The sequence below is a fragment of the Onychomys torridus genome, chromosome 6 (assembly GCF_903995425.1).
Source record: "Onychomys torridus chromosome 6, mOncTor1.1, whole genome shotgun sequence".
In the NCBI taxonomy this organism is placed as follows: Eukaryota; Metazoa; Chordata; class Mammalia; order Rodentia; family Cricetidae; genus Onychomys; species Onychomys torridus.
In genome coordinates this window covers 66,139,288-66,159,366 of record NC_050448.1, presented here as the reverse complement: position 1 = coordinate 66,159,366, position 20,079 = coordinate 66,139,288, and the positions used below count along the sequence as shown (strand labels likewise).

At 49.6% G+C, this 20,079-nt stretch overlaps 1 protein-coding gene across 4 annotated transcripts; it reads right to left on the bottom strand.

The window, feature by feature from the left end:
• Positions 1 to 39: 39 nt before the first annotated feature.
• Positions 40 to 17,936, bottom strand: LOC118585820 (dual specificity protein kinase CLK2). Of its 4 annotated transcripts, XM_036190774.1 has the most exons (20): positions 17,641 to 17,803; positions 15,116 to 15,285; positions 13,462 to 13,690; positions 12,704 to 12,791; positions 12,291 to 12,357; positions 12,013 to 12,129; positions 9,243 to 9,409; positions 8,477 to 8,571; positions 7,697 to 7,826; positions 7,519 to 7,601; positions 7,280 to 7,359; positions 7,016 to 7,106; positions 4,717 to 4,794; positions 3,518 to 3,646; positions 3,305 to 3,425; positions 1,988 to 2,116; positions 1,530 to 1,689; positions 1,331 to 1,432; positions 760 to 877; positions 40 to 492 (listed from the first exon to the last, which is right to left on the bottom strand). In XM_036190774.1, exons 2-20 carry the CDS (start codon positions 15,283 to 15,285, stop codon positions 346 to 348), a joined length of 2,301 nt encoding a protein of 766 aa, XP_036046667.1. In that variant the 5' UTR covers positions 17,641 to 17,803; the 3' UTR covers positions 40 to 345. The 4 variants fall into 4 exon arrangements, with proteins under 4 accessions (XP_036046667.1, XP_036046666.1, XP_036046664.1 ...); XM_036190771.1 differs by lacking the exons at positions 40 to 492; positions 760 to 877; positions 1,331 to 1,432; ... (3 more) ...; positions 3,518 to 3,646; positions 4,717 to 4,794 and adding an exon at positions 5,835 to 6,362 and having other exon boundaries at positions 17,641 to 17,936; XM_036190772.1 differs by lacking the exons at positions 40 to 492; positions 760 to 877; positions 1,331 to 1,432; ... (3 more) ...; positions 3,518 to 3,646; positions 4,717 to 4,794 and adding an exon at positions 5,835 to 6,362 and having other exon boundaries at positions 12,704 to 12,788; positions 17,641 to 17,936.
• Positions 17,937 to 20,079: the final 2,143 nt, after the last annotated feature.

The following is a 20,079-nucleotide window of genomic DNA, read 5'->3' as shown; positions in this document are numbered from 1 at the left end:
AGGCCCTAATCTTCAGTAAAGATCCAGGAAATGGCTAAGTTCCAGTTACACTTTTTTTTTCTTTTTTAATTTAAATAACGGAAGAGACATCCTTGGCACAGCGGGGAAGCTGGGCTTGGGGTATGTGAGAGGCGGCAGCGTGTTGTCAGATGGGGGATAAAGGCAAGTAGTGACTGAGTCACAGTGGGCTCCCACACCTCCGAGTCAGGCTTAGCGGCATGGCTGTGGAATTAAGAGCCCCCTAGAAGTCATTAAGTAGCAATGCCTCCCTGGATCCCAGAAACTTCAGGGACAGGGACTGTCTTAGTTCCCACAGGTGGCAGGGTCAAGACAGCCCAGTGGCGGTCATGGGGCCCTGAAGGCATTTTCAGCAGCCCCTGCAGCTGCATTGGCAGCAGCAGTTCGAACTGCAGGGTTGGAAAAGACACCGGCAGCAAATTCCTGCTGGGCTTTCTGGAAGCTGGCACCCGTCCGGCGGTACAAGGAATGGATCTGCAGGAAGATGGCAGAGACATTACAACACAGGCAAGTCCCTCCTACCCCACCCCAAGCTGACACCCCCACTCACCAGCCTGCTGCTCTTGCTTTCCTTCTGGGATGGCACTCCCTCCAGACACATACATTCACTCGCCCAAGCAAGTCCATTAGTTGAGAACCCGCCCCTCTGCTGTCCGGCCCCAGTTCCTTCTTAATGTTCCACTCTGCACCCCCTAGGGACTCGTGATCAGCCCCCACGCCCACTTCCACCCAGTCCCTCACCCGCTTCAGCATCACAATCCCCAGCACAGCGACGCCAGTGAAGAGCAGGGCAACCAGCAGCATGAGCACCGCCACCACTGCATTGCTTCTCAGCACCACGACTGCAGAGACCCAGCCACTGTGGGGAGAGGGCCGGTGAGCAGCGCTGCCCTCCACAGGCGCTGCTTTCCCAGAGTTCGCCCAGCACGCCGGGCACATGCTCTATGCCCATCACTGCCCCCTCCTCTGTCAATATGGCAGCATGCGATGAACCAGTCCCTTTACGTCTAGTCTATCTACTCCCTTCACATTCTAACTCACTTCTGAAGTGTCAGCTCCTAACTCTCCTGGCTCCCTGAGAGTGCTCCCTTCTTTCCACTGTGGTGGCATGGCCTCCCTCAGGAAGACTTCTTTTCAGTCAGTTGCTGCCTGTCTAGAGCTCTCTGGGTTCTCTAGCCAAGTATCTTGATTTTTGGAGAAAGCCCACATGCCCTTTTGCTTGTGGGTATAAGGTATAAGACAACTCTACCTTATAACGGAATTGCCTGGAGTGGGGGTGGGAGTGGGGGAGGACAGATGGCAACTCACACACCTGAAGCCCCACCCTGGGATGCCAATGGCCTGGAGGACAAAGAACACATCCTGGACGAAGAAAATGAAGAAAAAAACGAAGAAATTGAATGAACTGTCACTCCTGCAAAGAAAAAAGAAGCAAAGTGTGGGAGTTAGGAGATTAGGGTTGGAGGAGCAACTTGGGGATCCACTGCAGACCCCCACGCCCCCTCACTTACCGGAAAGCCTTGTACATCGGGCGGTACCAACAGACAAAGGAGCAGGGGGTGAAAAGGAGGAGCCAGAGCATGGAGAGCCCAAAGCCGGAACCGCTGCTGGCATCCACACAGAACCTGGCCAGGCAGGCGAGGAAGTTCAGGAGAAGAGCCAAAGTGCTACCTGAGGGGCAGAGGGGCGGGGTGAAGGGACTTGCTGCAATGTGAGGAAGCCCGTCAAATATGCCTCCCCAGTGTGGCGGCAGCATGAGAGGATGGGCCCCGGAGAATCTACCCCACAGATCAGACATGATCTCCATGAAAAACAATTGCAAGAATTCAGAATCCATTTACGCATGGTGACAGAGGGAAAGGAGAGAGGCCTAAGAACACACACCATGAGAAGAGTAACCAACGTCAGCGTGTGTTCTGGGGCATTTAACAGATGATCTGTAATGTCTCCCAAGACTTCTCACACTCACACATCCAGAGGTAGTACATGGTGGATACTGTCTTCTGAAATTCTTGGGGGATCTCCACGGAGATGTCCTGGAAAAAGCAAGGCTGGACTGGGCAAAAAGATGGTAGGGGAGGCCAGTTGTTCTGCCGAGCTGCAAGGGAAAAAACAGGAGGAAGACCTCAAAAATGAGTGTAAATCAGTAAGGGACACACTCCCTCTCCCTCCACTCCTAAGGCTTCTCAATTGTGGGTCCAAAGAAACAGAAAGTGGCAAACAGTAGGCATGGTAGAGCACACGGAGGCAGGAGGACAGAAAGTTCCAGCTCAGCCCGACACAGGAGACTCTTCCAAAACAAAACAAAGAAGAGAAAAAGAGTTAGTAAGCACACAGCTACTGGAAACCTCTGAGGATCATGCCATGACTTCTGCAGAGGTCATTCTCTTCAACCCTGTCTGCTCTTTTGTAAAATGAGAACAAAGTTTTAGAAACTAGGAAACCAAAGTGCTCAATATAAAGTACCAAATGGGGGTTGGGGGTTTAGCTCAGTGGTAGAGCACTTGCCTAACAAGCACAAGGCCCTGGGTTCGGTCCTCAGCTCCAGGGGAGGAGGGGAAGAAGAGCACCAAATGGTTGGGGCATAGCTCAGTGGTGAGATTTCTAAGATTATCACCCAAGGGCTAGAGAGATGGCTCTGTGGTTAGGAGCACTGGCTGCTCCGGCACAGGCCCAAGGTTTGGCTCCCAGCACTCACATGGGGGTTTATGTCAGCATGTAACTCCAGCTCCAGCAGGGGTTGGGGGGGGGGGGGGGGGTGGGGGTTGTGTCTATTGCCCTCTTCTGGCCTCCAGGGACACTGCACACATATGGATGCATTTACATACATACAGGCAAAACACTTATATGCATAAAATAAAAATACTGGGTTGGGGATTTAGCTCAGTGGTAGAGCACTTGCCTAGCAAGCACAAGGCCCTGGGTTTGGTCCTCAGCTAAAAAAAAAAAAAGATCTTTTAAAAATCCCATTATGTAACTGCTTAAGAGCCCATAGCTAAGAAGCAGTGCCAACTTTAATTATAACTCAGTTTTAACAATCTGACTGATGAACCCATGTTCTTCATGTTTTTGTAAACAGGGTGGTGGTGGTGCACACCTTTAATCCCAGCACCCGGGAGTCAGAGGCAGGAGGATCTCTTGTGAGTTCGAGGCCAGCCTGGTCTACAGAGAGAGTTCCAGGACAGCTAGGGCTGTTACACAGAGAAACCCTGACTGGAAAAGCCAAGCAGACAGAGGATGTTTTGTAGCTCCTTCCGAACTGTCCAGCACTCTTTCCCACCCTAACCTGTGCCTCCCAGGGCAACGTGCTGCAGCTCCCGCTCCCGGCGGTCCAGCTCTGCTGCCTTCCGGTTGAGCTCCTCCTGCTTCTTGAGTAGCTCAGCGGTGGCTGCGGCGGCGGCAGAAGCCTACAGAGCATGCGCAGAGGTAGAGGTGTAAGTGAGTCCAGGCCCAGCCCCTGGACTGGGGTTCCTTTTCCTCACCCCTGCACACCCCTTACCTGAGTGCTGTAGGAGCCGTAGTTCTTGGGCTCTGTAGGGCTGAGCTTTTTCGAAGGCTGCACAGAGGGAGCTGAGGGTGGAGGCAGCGGGGCTGGCGCTGGAGCAGGAGGCTCATAGGCTGGTGGGGGCTGGTGGAGACAAAAACGAGCCTCTGAGATCAACTAAGCCCTCATAACAGCATGATCTAGTCTGCTTGACATCACCTGCAACCAGAACTCATTGCCCACACCAGGAGCTCTTCTCTTGCAGTTAGGAACCTCCTTGTTGTTTGGTTTCTTTTTGAGACAACAGGCATTGGGCTCGTCTAGGACTTGCGATCCTCACGCCTCAGTCTAAGCACTGGCTGGGACTGACAGCCCTGTGTGCATGTGTGAACTTAAGTTGGACAACTCTTTCAGGACCTGTAGCAGGCCTGGCCACAGCCTGCTATCCGATGCTTCAGCAACACTTAACATTCATCCACGTGTCCCCTCAAGTTTTTTAACTTAAAATTACATTTATGTACTCGTCGTGTGTGAGTCGTGTGTGGTATGATGTGGAGGTCAGAGGGCAAGCTGTGGGAGCTTGCCTTCTTCTGCATCTCATTGTTCTTGGGGGACTGAACGAAGCCTGTTAGTCTAGGAAAACCAGCCGAGCCTTTCCCAACTGAGCCATGTTTTCCCCCCTCCCCGAGACAGGGTCTCATACATCCCACCCTGGCCTCCAACTTGCTACTAGCCAAGGATGTCCCTCAACTTCTAACACTCCTGTACCTCTCACATGCTAGGACCACACATCCGCGTCACACACTCTGCTTATGGAGTGCTGTGGAGCAATCCAGGGTAGTGCACTTGCTAGCCAGCACTCTACCAGCTGCACTACATCCCCATAGCTCCCCTTTAGCTCCTTCTAATAACCAGTGCCTACCAGTCCTCCCACCGCACACCTAAGCAGGTTTCTCAACCCCGATTAGCCCCAACCCTCATTCTCTTTCAGTAAGTCTTCCCACAGACCCAAGGTCCTCCCTGGACTGACTTTTCATCAAAACTAGATGGCACCGTTGCCCTGACTGTATGGCATCTCTAGGTGCGTTAAAAAGCATAGCACTTCATCTTTTCTCTGCATATATAAACAAACAAACCAACAAACCCAGCATGCACACACCGAGCTTAAGGCACACCCCCTTCCCCTGCTATTCTGTGTTCCTTCAATTGCTCACCTCTCGGTTCTCAAAAGGGTTGTAGACATCCAGCGTGGCATACTGCTGGTTGGGTCGGTGCTGGATCACAGCCGGGTCCTGAGAGCAGAGACTTAGGCTCAGAGGGCAGTCGGTGCCAAGGGAATTCCTAGGAACTTCCTGAAACCGCTCTTGGCTCCAAGTACTGAGCCCTGGGTGCTACGCCGCATTTGCCTTCAAGTCCATCACCCTACACTGCTAGAACCCACTCGGCAGAGCCCACTTCCCCTTAGCCCCCCAAATGCTCACTGGTCTGGAGCTACCGTCACCTCTACGCTAGCGACACTCCTTCCCTGGGTCAAATGTCACGAATGGGTATAGCAGTCCGAGCCCACAGAACTGGGAAAAAGAATGCCCCAAGAGGCCGGCGCAAGTCACCTGAAAGGGATTGTCAAGCTCGCCGGAGTCGGGGAATGGGTTCTCGCCGTCTCTGCTCTGAGCCATGTTTGCAACTGAGTCCGGCCGCTCCTGCCCTCCACGCCCCTGCCGCGCCAGTACAGCGGCGGAGGCCCTGAAAACTCCCTCCGGTGCGCCCGGTCCACCCGCTTCTCTGTGCGCCAATTGGCTGAACCAACCGGAAGAGTCACCAAGATTCCCGCAGCAGTAGTGAACTGCGCCTGCGTAAAAAAAAAAAACCCTAAAGCGGGAAGCACCCCACGTGATAACACTGAGCCAGTCCCAGCAGCCTAGCGCCGCACTTCCACTCACGTGACTTCCAGCAGGCAAGAACTACTTATCCCAGGTAGCCTCACGCCAAGCAGCACTGATGGGAAATGCCTGCACTGGCCAGTGGCGGGTGTGTTTTCTATATGGGATTCTGGCTCTATTAGAGGGGACAGCCTCATGGCTACTGTCACATGTCCACTTATGTAGAGGGTCAAAGCTATTTCCCAACACCAGCTACTCCAGATCACACAAGTTCTACCTGATTGTATTTGTTTTAATCTTCACTACCTTTGAATACAAAGTGCATTTAAAATCAGTCTGACTCTAATAATCTGGCAGGGGAAACAGGCCTTTGTACCCAAATTCAGAATGGCTACCACTTGTCTCACCCCGTTACCCCAGTACCCTTGAACCTCAAATTCCAGGGATGGGGGTCAGATGAAGCATGTAATTTTATTTCACAAAGACTGTACAAAATCCCTTATAAAACATGGGGTAGACACCACCTGGTCACCTCATTCTGCCCCCCATCCAACTCCACAAGGGGCAGATGAGGTTGGAAGAGTGTAAATAGCAGTATATACAAGGCAGGGGTTGAAGTGACAGGTACAAGTTCTCTCATATATATACACTATTTCACATATTTACAGGTATAAAGGAGCCAGGGGCAGGAGAGGAGGCGAGTTCTGGCTCTGTTCTCTTGTATAAAAAAGCACCAGTGTCCTGGACTGGACACCCACTGCTGCACAAGCAGCAGGGGGTCCAAGACCTGATTGTCACCGACTGATATCCCGACTGGAGTCCCACAACTTGGTGTTGGGTGGCTCAGTCCGAAGGCAGGCGAAGAAAGGATGCTGGAGGGCTTCACCTAAGGTCAGCCGCTTAGCAGGCTCATACTCTAGCATACTCTCAATCACATCGAAGAGCTGGTGGTGTTCCTCTGCCTCTGAGGTCAGATACCGCTGGTGGAGGGCAGGAATAAGGTAAAGCAAGATGCCTCACAAACGTTATTCTTTCTTTCCTGTTCATTCTCCTTTTGGGATAGGGTGTCCACAGAGCCCAGGCTGTTCTGTAACTACGCACTGCGGTTGACTCTGAACTCAGTACTCTCCTACCTCAGCCTCCCAATGCTGGGATTACAAACCAGTGCCATCATCCTGAGCTTTTGCCTCCTTTAAAGCCCGACCTTCCATTTTTGGCTGTTTGCATTCAATTTGAACGCTACCTTCCCACAACCACATTCTGACCAGTGTTTCTGATTTTACAACTCAACCTACCTTCCTACCAACACAACTACTCCTTTAGTCTGGAAGTTTTACTTGTATATCCTTGTCAACTTCATGAATCTTCTTTAGCGCCACATTAAAACGTAAGCTCTTCAAAGGTAGTTTATTCTTTTCTGACATTGCTTTGATCTCTGTCTCAAGTTAGGCTATCCAACTTCCTTGGCTCTGGGAAACCATTCTCTTGTCTCTGTCCATTGTTTATCAAATTGTCTTCTTTTTTCCTCCCCTCCTGACCTAACCTGCTTATAAAATGTATTCCAGGGGCAAACCACCCTAAGAAGGAATCAACCTTTAGCTCGTGGACAATATATATCCCTGGCCTGGCTCACCCGTAGTGGTTTGCAGTTTTCACGAACGTAGCGCCCAGCCGATGTGTTCTCATCCCAATCCAGGCGGCCCCGATAAAAATATTTCTGTTTTCTAGAGGGGAAGGGGAAGTTGTTACATAAAAAGGTTCCCCTTTTATAAAATGCTTTCCCTTGTTTGACCATGTCAAAGTGAGGGCTAGGGAGTATCAATGAGAAAAAGAAAATGGTATGCAACAGACAAATTCCACGTACAGGAAAGGGTAAGCCCCTCCTGCTCAGGTTCACCTTGTCTTTCGGATCATCCGAGAAGGGATAGGACCCAGGATCCTTTCCATCATGGCTAGATGTTCTCTGTTGTCATGGGTCTGGGAAACAAAGACAGATCTCAGCCTGGCACTCAGGAAGGAATGCTGGGGACTGGTTGCCAGATGGCGATGTGGAGGATTGAGTAGTAGGTATGTCCTCAGCAGATCAAGAAAGCAGGCAGAAGAATGCGAGGTGTCCAGTAACAACCCACCACTTACCTGGAAGAGGGTGAAGCCGACGTAGTACTCAAAGATGATACAGCCTATGCTCCACACATCACATGGCTGTGACCAGCCCAACTCTGCGTGGTGAGGAGCAAGAGGTATTATGATGCTTAAGATAGGCCACCCTCACATCACCTCACACACTGGGTAGCCCTGAGCTCCCTTCCCTTACCGAGGATGACCTCTGGGGCTCGGTAATGGCGAGTGGAGACAATGGTGCTATGGTGTTCATGGTCAAAGGTGGCACTGCCGAAGTCTACCACCCGCACAGCTGTGCTCTTCACACTACGCTCATCTCGCTTCTAGGAGCAAAGCAGATGGGAATGAATCTCGTCAAAACAGACCTGCAGACTAGGGAGCTCTTGAGTCCATACACTCAGGAGAATCTGGCTCCTGGTATTTTGCTGTTGTTTGTTTAAAACAGGATTTCACTTGTACCCCAGTCAGGCTTTGAACCTGCAGCAATCCTCCTGCCTCAGAGCCTCCCAAGTGCTGGGATTACAGGCATGTTCCAGCACAGGACTTTAGAGTAGGAAAGGAATAAGGCTGAGTAATGATTATGGAATAATATGGAAGTATCCAAGTATCCAAAGACTGGACTCAAGTGTCTGCTGTACTGTCCTGGAAATCTGTAATATGTAACAAAAGGTGAAGAGGACCCTTCAGTGCTGAGACCTCAAGCTGCCAAGCAAGCTGAGTTTTCCTACCACACAGAAATATACATCTAAAAAAGGGAGCGTGGACATCTTTGCCCTGTTAGGAAACTTTACCAACTGTCCTTCTATGTAAGTCTTCTTAAATTCTTCCCTTTTGACTTATTGTGAGACGCTGGTTTTATCCAGCGGGAGCCAGACAGGGAGAAACTAGTAAAAGGGAGACCACAGAGCCAACCAAAAGCCAAGTGGCCCAGTTGCTGCCCCTTTGGACAGAGGGTGGCCCCTGTCCATCTTACCTTCTCTAGGTTGTAGGTGAGTTCGTAGTCTGAATTCACAAACAGAATATTTTCAGGTTTGAGGTCCGTATGTGTCAACTTGTTATCATGGAGGACTGCGGGGAGAAGGCTAGATCAGGCTTGATCCAGGTGGCTAGTGCTAACTGGCAACAGCTGACCCAACTGCGTACCAAGGACAAAGCTGGGGAGAAGGCAGGCCCAGACTCTACTGGGACTACTTTCTGCTCTGCCTGGCCTAGGCTCTACCCTGAGTAATAGAAAGTGCACACATAGTTCATCTGATGGAAAAGCAGCAGCCTGCTACAAGTGGGAGTTTTTGTTTGGTCTTGACTTTGATCTATGTAATTCCCAGACACTTTGGAAACTCAATTAATTAAAACTGCATCACTGAGAAGATGCAGAAAAACAAATCCTCTGCATTCTGAAGCTGGCACCTAAGCTGAATGAATAGTGTTCTCCCATCCGCTCCGCGTAAATGGAAAGCACCTCATCACACACCTAAGACTCTAGCAAGGGTACTCCTGTGCTTTTGTGCTTGCTGTCCAGGAAAGAAGGGTGAGGCAAAGAGAATAAGTGCTGCGGGTGTGGACTAAGAGCGGTCGTGATGGTAGACTCCAGTCAAGGAGTTAAGTCAGAAGAGATGTCAAGACAGCCACAGGTGTGCCGGCACACTGACAGGTTAGGGCTGCCCAGCACACAAGTACACAGAAGAGGTCTGATGGAAGGAAGCACTGCCCCAGAGTCCGCCTCAACCCACCCCACTCACACTTGACGGCCTGGCAGAGCTGGAAGGCCATGTGGCGCACTTGGTGGATGGGGTAGGGCAGGTAGTTGTTGTCTTTGAGGAAATCGAAGGTGCTAAGGCCCAGAAGCTCAAAGGAGATACACATGTGGCCATGGTAGTCAAACCAGTCAAACATCTGGACACAGAGGCTGGGGAAAAATAGGGAAGCTGGATGTCTAATAGCTCCCACCACCCACCACCCACCACAAGGAAGGACTGCAGTTGTTGATTCCACAGTCGTATACAAACATGCCAGTTAATATCACTAATAAAAGGCTAGCAATGTAGCTCACCTACCAAAGTACCAAAGTAGAGCACCTACTTAGCATGCACAAGGCCCAAGGTTCAATATGTAACATTACATGGAACAGTTATGATGGCATGAACCTGTAATCTCAGCAGTTGGGAGGTGGAGGCAGGAGAATCATAAGCTCAAGGTCATCTTCAACTACACAGTGAGTTTGAGGATAGCCTGGACTACATGATAACCTGTCACTTAAAAAAAAAATTAATACAATTCAGTTTAGCTAGAGAATGGCTTTTGTGGAAGAACTAAAAAAAAACGCTACCTGCCAAACTCCCAAACATATTAGGCAGTTTAAAACCTATTGGCTAGACTGCAGCTGTAATTCAGGAATACAGCACTTGGTCATGTTCAATTCTCAACCCTCAAACAAGGAGAACAAAATCTGTTTTTATCTGTTTTTTAAGCAGGGTGTGGTGGTGCACTCCTGCATCAGAGCACTCAGGAACTTAGAGGCAGGAGAATCATCATGAATTTGAGGCCAGCTTGGGCTATGCAGCATGACCCTGTCTCAAACAAACAAACAAAAACCAACCCCGCCCCCCAACTATTTGCTGAAAAGCTATTAGCACCAAACCCCAAACAATGAGGATTCTCAATTACCAAAGCCACCTTTTTGTTAAGTCTGGGTCCTACTGTAGCCTAGCCTGATCTAGAAATTCCTATGTGGCTCATCCTGGTCTCAAAATAAGCCACTGCATTCCAGCCCCATTGCCTGAAACTTACTACCAGCCATTGTGCTGCCCAAGTTTATACTGACCGTTTGGTAAGTCTTATTTGGGTCGGGGACACAGCTCAGTTGGTAAAATACCTGCCTAGCATGCACAGAAGTTTAATACCTGGTACACCACATAAAATTAGGTGCAGTGGTACACTTCTATAATCCTAGGATAAGTCAAGAGGATCAAGAGTTCAAGGTTATTCTTGCCTTTGGCTACAAGACTGAAATTAGAAACTAGCCTGGGCTACAATGAGATACTGCCTAAAAATAAAACCACCAACCAACCAAAAAAGCAAACAAACAAAACCCCAAAACACAAAACAAAAGCCCAAAAAATATCCACAATCTGAAAAACAAATAATCAAACCTCTGCATAACAATTTTATGCAAGTTTAGCCTTTCAGTTGTGTGTGAACTGTATAAATACCCACAGTCTCAACGAAGTCCTAAAGCCTGTCACACTTCAATTAATACTTAGGATCAAATCCTTTTACATCCCACCAACGGTTCTATATTTTCATTCAAAGATTTTATTTTTAATTGTGTGAGAGTTATGTGCACATGACTGTAGATTTCTGAGGCCGGAGGTGCTGGGTTTCCCTAGAGCTATTTTTTCTGTTTTTGTTTTTTTGAGACAGGGTTTCTCTGCATGGCTTTAGCTGTCCTGAAACTCACTCTGTATACCATGCTGGCTGTGAACTTAGAAATCCGCCAGCCTCTGCCTCAATGCATGTGCTACCACTGCCTAGCTTCCAGAAATACTGTGAGCTTCTCTATGGGTACTGGAAACTAAACTCAGGTCCTATCCAAAGGAAGTATGGACTCATAACTGCTGAGAAACTCTCCAGCACTAGTCCTCAACTTCTGATTCTCCTGCCTCAGCTTCCTGAACAAAGTGTGTGTGTGTGTGTGTGTGTGTGTATGTGTGTGTGTGTGTGTGTGTGTGTGTGTATATACTGGGTTCGAATTTAGGACTCTGTGAAATAGTTGGCTGGCACTCCATCGCTAGTTACCTCTCCAGCACCTTTTTCAACTGTGAGAAAAGTTCTTACTAAATTGCCCAGGCCACCTTGAGCTTGCTCTGTAGCCCAGGCAGGCTTTGTGCTTCCAATCTGTCTTTTCCTCTTTCTCCCAAGTGGCTAGGATGACAGGCCTGCATCATTAATAGTGATGCTCACCACTGCCAGGAGTGTTCCCAGATTGCAGAGCAATCTACATGTCATAGAAACAAAGGTGGTTAAGAATGTCATAGAGCCAGGCGGTGGTGGTGCTACACACTTTTAATCCCAGCACTCGGGAGGCAGAGGCAGGAGGATCTCTGTGAGTTCGAGGCCAGCCTGGGCTACAGAGGGAGTTCCAGGAAAGGCGTAAAGCTACACAGAGAAACCCTGTCTCGAAAAACCAAAAGAAAAAAAAGGTCATAGGCCTATCCTAAATGTCTACTATTCTCAGATGATAAAAGTTGAATGGGTTGGGTGTGGTGGCGCACGCCTTCAATCAGAGCACTCAGGAGGCAGAGGCAGGAGGATCTCTGTGAATTCAAGGCCAGTCAGCTCTGCAAGCAGCTTAGAGGCCAGCATGAACCACACAGGAAAACCTTATCTTAGAAAAAAAGCAAAGAAAGAATGGACCAGACGTCCATATTCTCCTGCCTGCCCAGCCCCCGTCTGGAACCTTCCTTCTGGAGGGGAGAGCCTCTTAGCCTCCTCACACACTCCTCTGCTTACTTCTTGTTGTCAGGATCTTTCTCGTTGATTTTCTCTAGCACGTTGATTTCTAGTCGAGCTGCTTCCTTGTACTTCTCCACATTCTTAATGATCTTCAGGGCAACTCTTGCTCCGCCCCTGTAGATCAACAGGGGAGGCTTTTGTTGGGTTCAAGAACATCCCACACTGAATGGATCGGTTTAAGTACTAAGAAATTCTGTCTAAGTTGCAAACAAATCTGATGCCCTCATAATCTTCCATGCCTATCAGATGTGGAGGAAGAGCAGGCCAGCGGTTACCTGCGATGGTCCACACACTGCACAACGCGGCCAAAGGTCCCTTCTCCTAAGGTGCTTACAATCTCATCTGAAATGAAAGAGAGCAGGGTCGGGGAGAGGGAGGGAGAAAAGGGGGGAATGAGATGAACAGGAAGAGAACAGGGCACAGCAACCTGGGGTGAGGAGATGAAGGAAGGGGGAACAGATATAGATGGCTGCAGGGGAAGAAAACCCCTGTGTGACTCCCACCACCTTTAACCCAGGGGCCATGAGAGCTGGGAGTGGACAACAGGTCAATTCTCAACAGCAACTCAAACCACCCAGATGAGCAACACTGAGAGAAGGCAAAAGAGGCTGCGGCTCGGGTTGGCGGGGACGTTAGGATGGCTATGGGACCATTACAGGCTATAGGATTGTTACGATTTGGCTTGTACATCGCTCTTGTAGCCAGTCCCCGACGTGGTAGATGAGGTGGCCCTCAGCGTCGTCCTCTACACTCTTGGCTCTCCGGCTGCTGTGCTGCTGTCGGGGGGGGGGGGGGGTCGGAGCAAGCCAGGTGTCGGATCAGGGGCCGGAGGGAGACGGGGTGGGTGGTGGAGGGGTCACCGGTCACAGGCGCCCAGCCAGGGGGGACAGACGATGATGGGGGACAGTGGAAGGGAACACGTCAGATGCGGTAAGGCGGATCGGTGTGAGAAGAGAGAGCGGCGCATAATCCCAAGTCCCCAAACCCAAATCAGGACAGGGAGAGGCAGGGGCAGAGCAGAAGAGTGATGATGTTGCTGGTGTTACCCACAACCCCATGCTCTATGAGGCACCCTTCTAGGCAGACGCAGTCTTCCCTTGCCCTCCAACCCAAATTTGCCTGCTGAGGGGCCACAGAGCCCAGGGCTTGGGAGACACAGGCCTTTCAAAACAAGGTCCTCATCAAAATAGAGGCCTCTGGGCAGAGCAGCTGCCCAACACAAGCCCAACATATCACTTAGGGCATAAAGGTCCCATGCCCTTTTATCCCCAAAGTAGATCTGGGGCCCCTCAAGAGTCGGAGATCTTCCAGAGGGTGGGCACACTCAGTGCCCACTTCGATGTCCATGCTCCAAAGCATGACTGAGAACAAGGGGACTTCTTCTCATCAGGGTCCCAGAGGGACGGGAGAAGAAAGGGGAGAGTAAAGGCCTGGGCTGGCACTCACTGAAGATGAGCGGCTGAATGTGCGGCTCCGTCTCCTCCGCCGTCTGTGTCTCCTTCGACTGCTGCGCTGGCTTCGGAAACTGCTGCTCTCCCGATGGTACTCATAGGAATGCCGGAAGTCGGCGTCACAGTAGGCCTCTCCTCGATCCCGGCTATAGTCATTGCGCCTGTAGCTGCCACAGTACCGACGATCATATACCCGCCGGTCAGATGAATGATCATCGTAGCTGCTGTTACATAAGCAACACCATGGGGAATGTCAGTCCAGGCCACACTCCCTCTCACACCAAACAAGGTCCTGGCTTAGGGAAAAAACAAGCACAGGAGCAACACGAGGAAGCACAGAGGGCACTCCCCCACAGCTGCATGTCACCAAGCCCTGCCCAGAGGCACCTGCAGACCTCTTCTGGGGGCTCCTCCTCTCCAGTGACACAAGGGAGCAAAGAACCAGTATGCTAGCTAATGTTTCCAAACGAAATCCGGCCTTGCTCTCAACCAACCGGCTCCTCTCACACCTCTGAATCATTAACTACCTCTCACGTTAGCTCATGAGCTATTAGTTTATTCTCTAGTTATTAGTCCATGATATGCACTTCACCGACACCTGAAGACATTCATTTCTACTACGGATTCTCATTTGTCCCACTCAGCAAGCTCCATGTCTTTTTTTCCGAGACAGGGTTTCTCAGTGTAGTTTTGCGACTTTCCTGGAACTCACTCTGTAGCCCAGGCTGGCCTCAAACTCACAGAGATCCGCCTGCCTCTGCCTCCCAAGTGCTGGGATTAAAGGCGTGCGCCACCACTGTCTGACCCTAGGAATCCCTTTCTTAAAAAGTTCTCTATGAATCAGGCGTGGTTGGACACACCACTAACCCCAGGGCTGCAGCAGGAGGCAGGTACATTTGTGTGGTTTCAAGGCCAGCCTGATCTACACAGAAAGTTCTAGGCCAGCTAGGGCTACACAATGACACCTTGTCTCAGAACAAAAGGAAAAGGACTAGAGAGACAGATCAGTGGTTAAGAGCATGGCTGCTCTTGCAGAAGAACTGGGTTCAATTCCCATGCACCCAGAAGCTCACAGCTATCTGTAACTCCAGTTCCACGGAATCCCATACCCTCTTCTGACTGCTGAGGGCACCAGGGATGCATAAAATGTAAGACAGATATGTAGGCAATATACTCATACACATAAAATTTAAGAAGGAAAAAAAGTAATTTTCCCCTTAATTATACACATCCAGATGGATTCCAACAATGCCTGGTGGGTATAGCTTCCACCCTAAGTACTTCCCCTACAAAAGCACCTTTCAAAAAAACAAGTGTGTGTGTGTGTGTGTGTGTGTGTGTGTGTGTGTGTGTGTGTGTATTTTCCCCTTTGAGTCTGTGTAGATCATCTGGCCTCAAACTCGGTATGAAGCCCAAACCGGAAGTATAGGTGTATACCACCAACACTTTTTTTTTTTGTAATGCCAGGTAGTGAACCCAGGACCAAATGCATGTTAAGCATATGCTCTGCCACAGAAGTATATCCCTAGCCCCATGTCACCTTCAGCCAGCTGCGTAGCTCACTGGCCTCAGCATGTAACTAATAAACATTTATTGACTAAATGACTAATCCAGTGACCTGGAATCAGTTTCTCTTCCTGAGGCCTCACCTTCGGGACCGAACATGATAGCTGTCCTCTCTCCTGCGCCGCCTTGTCCGGTCACTGCTACTTGACCAGGAGCGACTTCTTCTTCGCTTATGCTTTCGGCTCCGATAATGTTCGTGGTAACTCCCCCGGCTACCGCGCTCTGAGGAATGGTACCTTCGGGGATGAGGCATCTGGAAGGGAAGGAAAAGCAGAATGAATGGTAGAGAACATTCTGAGTTTTTGGAAGCATACTTCTAAGATACAAAGCTGCCTTTGTATGCTTTGTAGCACACAGATTGCTCAGTCTTGTGTATACAACTTTTCCTTTATGGACTATACGAATTTTGGCTGAAAACGCAAGAAAGTCAAATTCAATTGCTCTACCTCAAACATGGCTCCATGAAGACCTTCAGGTCTGAGCCACAGTTCATGACAGACGGCAAGTATGTGACTGATAAACATCGCCACAGTTCATCTCTGCTGCATCTAAGATATGCAGCTGTGCCACCCCGAGTTCTTCACCAGCCAACAAAACAAAGCTTTAGTTTACACAGTTCTTTTAAGTCATTAACAGCAAACCTTACCCACCCCTCATTACTACGGTCGGAGGTACCACAAGGGCAGGAGCTCAGTTTCCCAGATCTTATAAATAGCTGGTACCAAATACTAGCAAGTTCTAGGGACCAGAGTGTGTTCCTATAAATGTTTCTCACACATCTGGCCAAATCTCTGACAAAGGTGTAAAACAGTACCACAAAGTAGTTGTCCACCTGTATATTCCCACCACCACCATTTAGTAAGCAGAAAATAACGAGAGCTGGGCGGTGGTGGTGGTGGTGGTGGTGGTGGTGGTGGTGGTGGTGGTGCATGCCTTTAATCCCAGCACTCGGGAGGCAGAGGCAGGCGGATCTCTGTGAGTTCAAGGCCAGCCTGGGCTACAGAGTGAGATCCAGGACAGGCTCCAAAGCTACACAGAGAAACCCTGACTCAAAAAAACAAAAAAACAAAAAAAAAAAAAAAAAAGAAAGAAAGAAAAAAAGAAAATAACTAAGATTTTTCTTTTCTTTTTGGCTTTTCAAGACAGGGCTTCTCTGTAGTTCTGGCTATCATGGAACTCTGTGTACTAGGCTGGTCTGGAACTCAAGAGACCCGCCTGTCTATTCCTCCTAAAAGCTGAGGTTAAAAGTGTGTGCTACCCCACAGCCTGGCTCTTTTTTTTCTTTGCCCAGAGACAGGGTTTCTCTGTAACTTTGGAGCCTCCCCTGGACTAGCTCTGTAGACCAGGCTGGCCTTGAACTCACAGAGATCCACCTGCCTCTGCCTTCTGAGTGCTGGGATTACAGGCATGTGCCACCACCACCCGGCCTTTTCTTTTTTCTTTTTTTTTCTTTTTAAGAGACAGGTCTTTTTATGTAACCCTGGCTGGCCTGGCACTTGCTATACAGACCTGGCTGAACTTGAACTCAGAAATCTTGCTAGTCACCACCTCCCGAGTACTGGGATGAAAGGCTTGCACAACCACACTTGGCTTGTTTTCTTTTTGTGAGAAGTGTGACTTAACATATCCTAGGCTGTTCTCAATTTTGATATGGCACCCCAGGATGGCTTTGAACGTCTAAGGAATTACAGAGCAGCCTCATTATGCCTGGCTTTACACAGCACTGGAGATCAACCCAGGGCTTCAAGCATGCTAGGTGAGCACCAACCTTACCAACTGAGCTACACCCTCAGCCTAAAAACTAGTTTTTAACTAATATCAGTACTACCTGGCTGATAGCTGGGATTCCATTAAATAAAACTGGACTGGTTAAGGTTTATGAGTAATTTTTCAGTCAACGGGAAAGATGAGAACGAAATCACTGCCATAATCCAGGAAAGGCGCAGAACAAGCTGAATAAGCTGAGTCTCAGGGGCAGTCTTGGTACAGGACTCAGAACATGAGGTCTGCAGGTTTAATTCTAACATCTGGTTGCCATCCTGGGCCGCTTCCTCCCAACCTCCTTCAATTAAGGAAGGTGACCTGTAGTGCATTGGCCTAAAGCGCCTGGCAGAAAACCAAGAAGATGGACGCACGAGACTTCCCCAGGTAACTCAATCTTGATTAACCTGATTAACATAAATGCCATCTCACTTCGGACACCCTCACAACAAAGTCACTCGGGCCTCTCCTGGAAAAGCAAACCCGGTCTAACTTTCTCAACTTCTCATTCTTGTTCCTCCACTTTCTCACGCAGAAAACCCAGAATAATGCCCTAAGAGTCAAACTCTTGCTGTGCACTTCAAGTAACACTTCTCGGTTCCTATTAAACCCTCGGCCCAACTTTTGCACGTCTGCAGCGCTCCTGTCCCTACCTCATCACTTCCATGGCTCCCCCCAAGTTTACTAATAGGTCTCGCCGCTACACGGCGGCAGGTCGACCTCCCTCCCTCGCTCTCCTCTGCAGCTTCCAGAGCCCAACACTCCTAATTTCGCCTCATCCCGTCGCCGCCCGTCTGGTGGTAGCCATCTTTCCGCGGCCCCAAGGTCCGCCGGCCCGCGCGCTCACCGTTCTGGCGGCGAGGCCCGTGCGCTTGTCCCACAGGAAGTCCGTGATGGCGGCGGCACTGCGGCCGGAGTCCCGGCACCCCCGCGGCGACGAAGTGCGGCTCCACCCCCCACCCCGGGGCCCTGGGACCTCCCGCCCCGTTCCCGGGCTCTGCTCCAGTCCCGCCCGCCCGGGCTCCGTCCCCGCCCCCAGGATCCGCTCGGCGCCTCTCGCACCGCCCCCGCCCGGGGCCCGATCCCAGCTCGGTCTCCGGCTCTGGCCTCTCCGCTCCGCCGCCGCTGCCGTGAGCGAGCACGCACGCATGCACGTACGCGCGCACGCCCTGCGTCACTTCCCAGACTCTGCTGGGCTCCGCCCTCGCTCACCGTACCCTTTTGGTGTGCTCCTCGGCTTCCCCGGCACCCGCGGGAGTCCGCCAAGATCGGGGTGCACCTGCCTGTGGGTTCGGGTCGGGTGGCGCTAAGGAGGTTGTCACGTGTTTGTTGGGCCTCTACGCATCTTATCCTTCCCCATGCCTCCTTGCTCTTCACCTGAAGACATTTGTGGCTTATTTCATATTGGAGGTTTAAGGAAAGGGTTGTTATTTACATTGTATCACTATTGGGCGTCGACTCCAGCGAGGCTTTGAGAAGTCAGATTCTTCAAGCGTAGCTTGAAGATACATCCTCCTGCTGCCCAACGCCAGCAAGGAGAGGTCCCTCTGTCCTGCACAAAAGTCATTTATGTTTGGGGCAGGGGCATGGTCAGGGAAGAAGGGGAGAATTAGGGGCCAGAATGGGGAACTATGATGTTTTAGCTAATTTGTATTAAGTACAAATTTACAGAATCTTCTCTATGTTTTTTTTTTTTTTTCCTATTTACTTTGAATTATTTGTCTGTAGCAGGGTATAGGCATGTCCTGGAGGTCAGAAGAGGGCTTCCAGGATTCCCTGGACCTGGAGTTATAGACAGTTGTGAAACTCAGATGTGGGTGCTGGGTTCTCCGGAAGAGCAGTTCTAACTCCTCACCGCCGAGCCATCTCTCCAGCCCCAGTTTACTAAATATTTAAAAAAAAAAAAAAAAAAAAAAAAAAAAAAAAAAAAAAAAAGCCGGGCGGTGGTGGCGCATGCCTTTAATTCCAGCACTAGGGAGGCGGAGGCAGGCAGATCTCTGTGAGTTCGAGGCCAGCCTGGTCTCCAAAGCGAGTTCCAGGACAGGCGCAAAGCTACACAGAGAAACCATCTTGAAAAACCAAAAAAAAAAAAAAAAAAAAAAAAAGAACAAGAAGCTAAGCATGGTGGTGGCTAATGCCCATAATCTCAGCTCTCAGAAGGCAGGAGGATTTGGAAAATTTGAGATTGTCTCAAAAACTAGCTCAGGGTGTGGCTCAGTTGACCAAGGACATAGGAAGTAGAGGCAGGAGAATCAGTGGTTCAAGATTATCTTTGGCTAAACTGAGTTTAAAGCTATACTGGGGATACTTGAGATTCTTGTCTTAACAGCAAACTTTGTTTGTTTGTTTGTTTGTTTGTTTGTTTGTTTGAGGAGATGGAGAGATAGCTTAGCAGTTAAGAGCACTGGCTGCTCCACCAAAAGACCTGGTTCATTTCTCAGCATGCACATGATGGCTCATATCAGCCTTGTAACTCCAGTTCCAGAGCATTGGACACTCTTCTAGCTTCTTCAGGCTTTGCATGCATGTACTATACAGATATACATGCAAGCCGTAAAAAGATTAATAAAAAAGTGTAGTTTTAAAAGACAGGACGGAGGAAACAACAGTATATAAAGGAACTGGGAAATTATCAGAAAGGGGGTTGGGAGGGAAACAACCCTCAGCCAATAAATCTTAAAGTTAAGGAAATCCGAGTGGAACTGGGTGGAAGAGTCAAATGTAGATTAGACTAATTAGCCAGAAATAGTTTAGGAATCCCTATGAAGGAAGAGAGCCAAGTCAGATTGCACACACTTTTAATCCAGCACTCTATGAGTTCAAGGTCAGCATATCTGCATAATGAGTTGGAAGACAGCCAGGGCCACATAGAAAGACCTGTCTCAAAAGGTATGTGTGTATGTGAAGGAATTAGGCAAGCTATTTAATTTCCTTCTCAGGGAGACTTTCCCAGGTCATTTTTACCAAGCATTTACTGACTGTTCACTGTACATGTGCCCAGCATGTACCCTGCACAAGTTATTTTTCCTCAGAACATCAGTCTGAAGATTGAGCAGGAGAGGGCTTAGACCTGTGAAAGAATAATGGTGTCCAAGCGTGGCGGCAGAGGCAGATGGCTCTGTGTGAGTTCCATACATCCTGATTTACATATTGTGTTCCAGGCCAGCCAAGGCTGCACAGTAAGACCCTGTATCAAAACAACAAAAGTAAACCTGTGACAAGAGCTGGTATAAAGAGTGTTGCCGGTGCTGGAGAGATGGCTCAGCGGTTAAGGGCACTGGCTGTT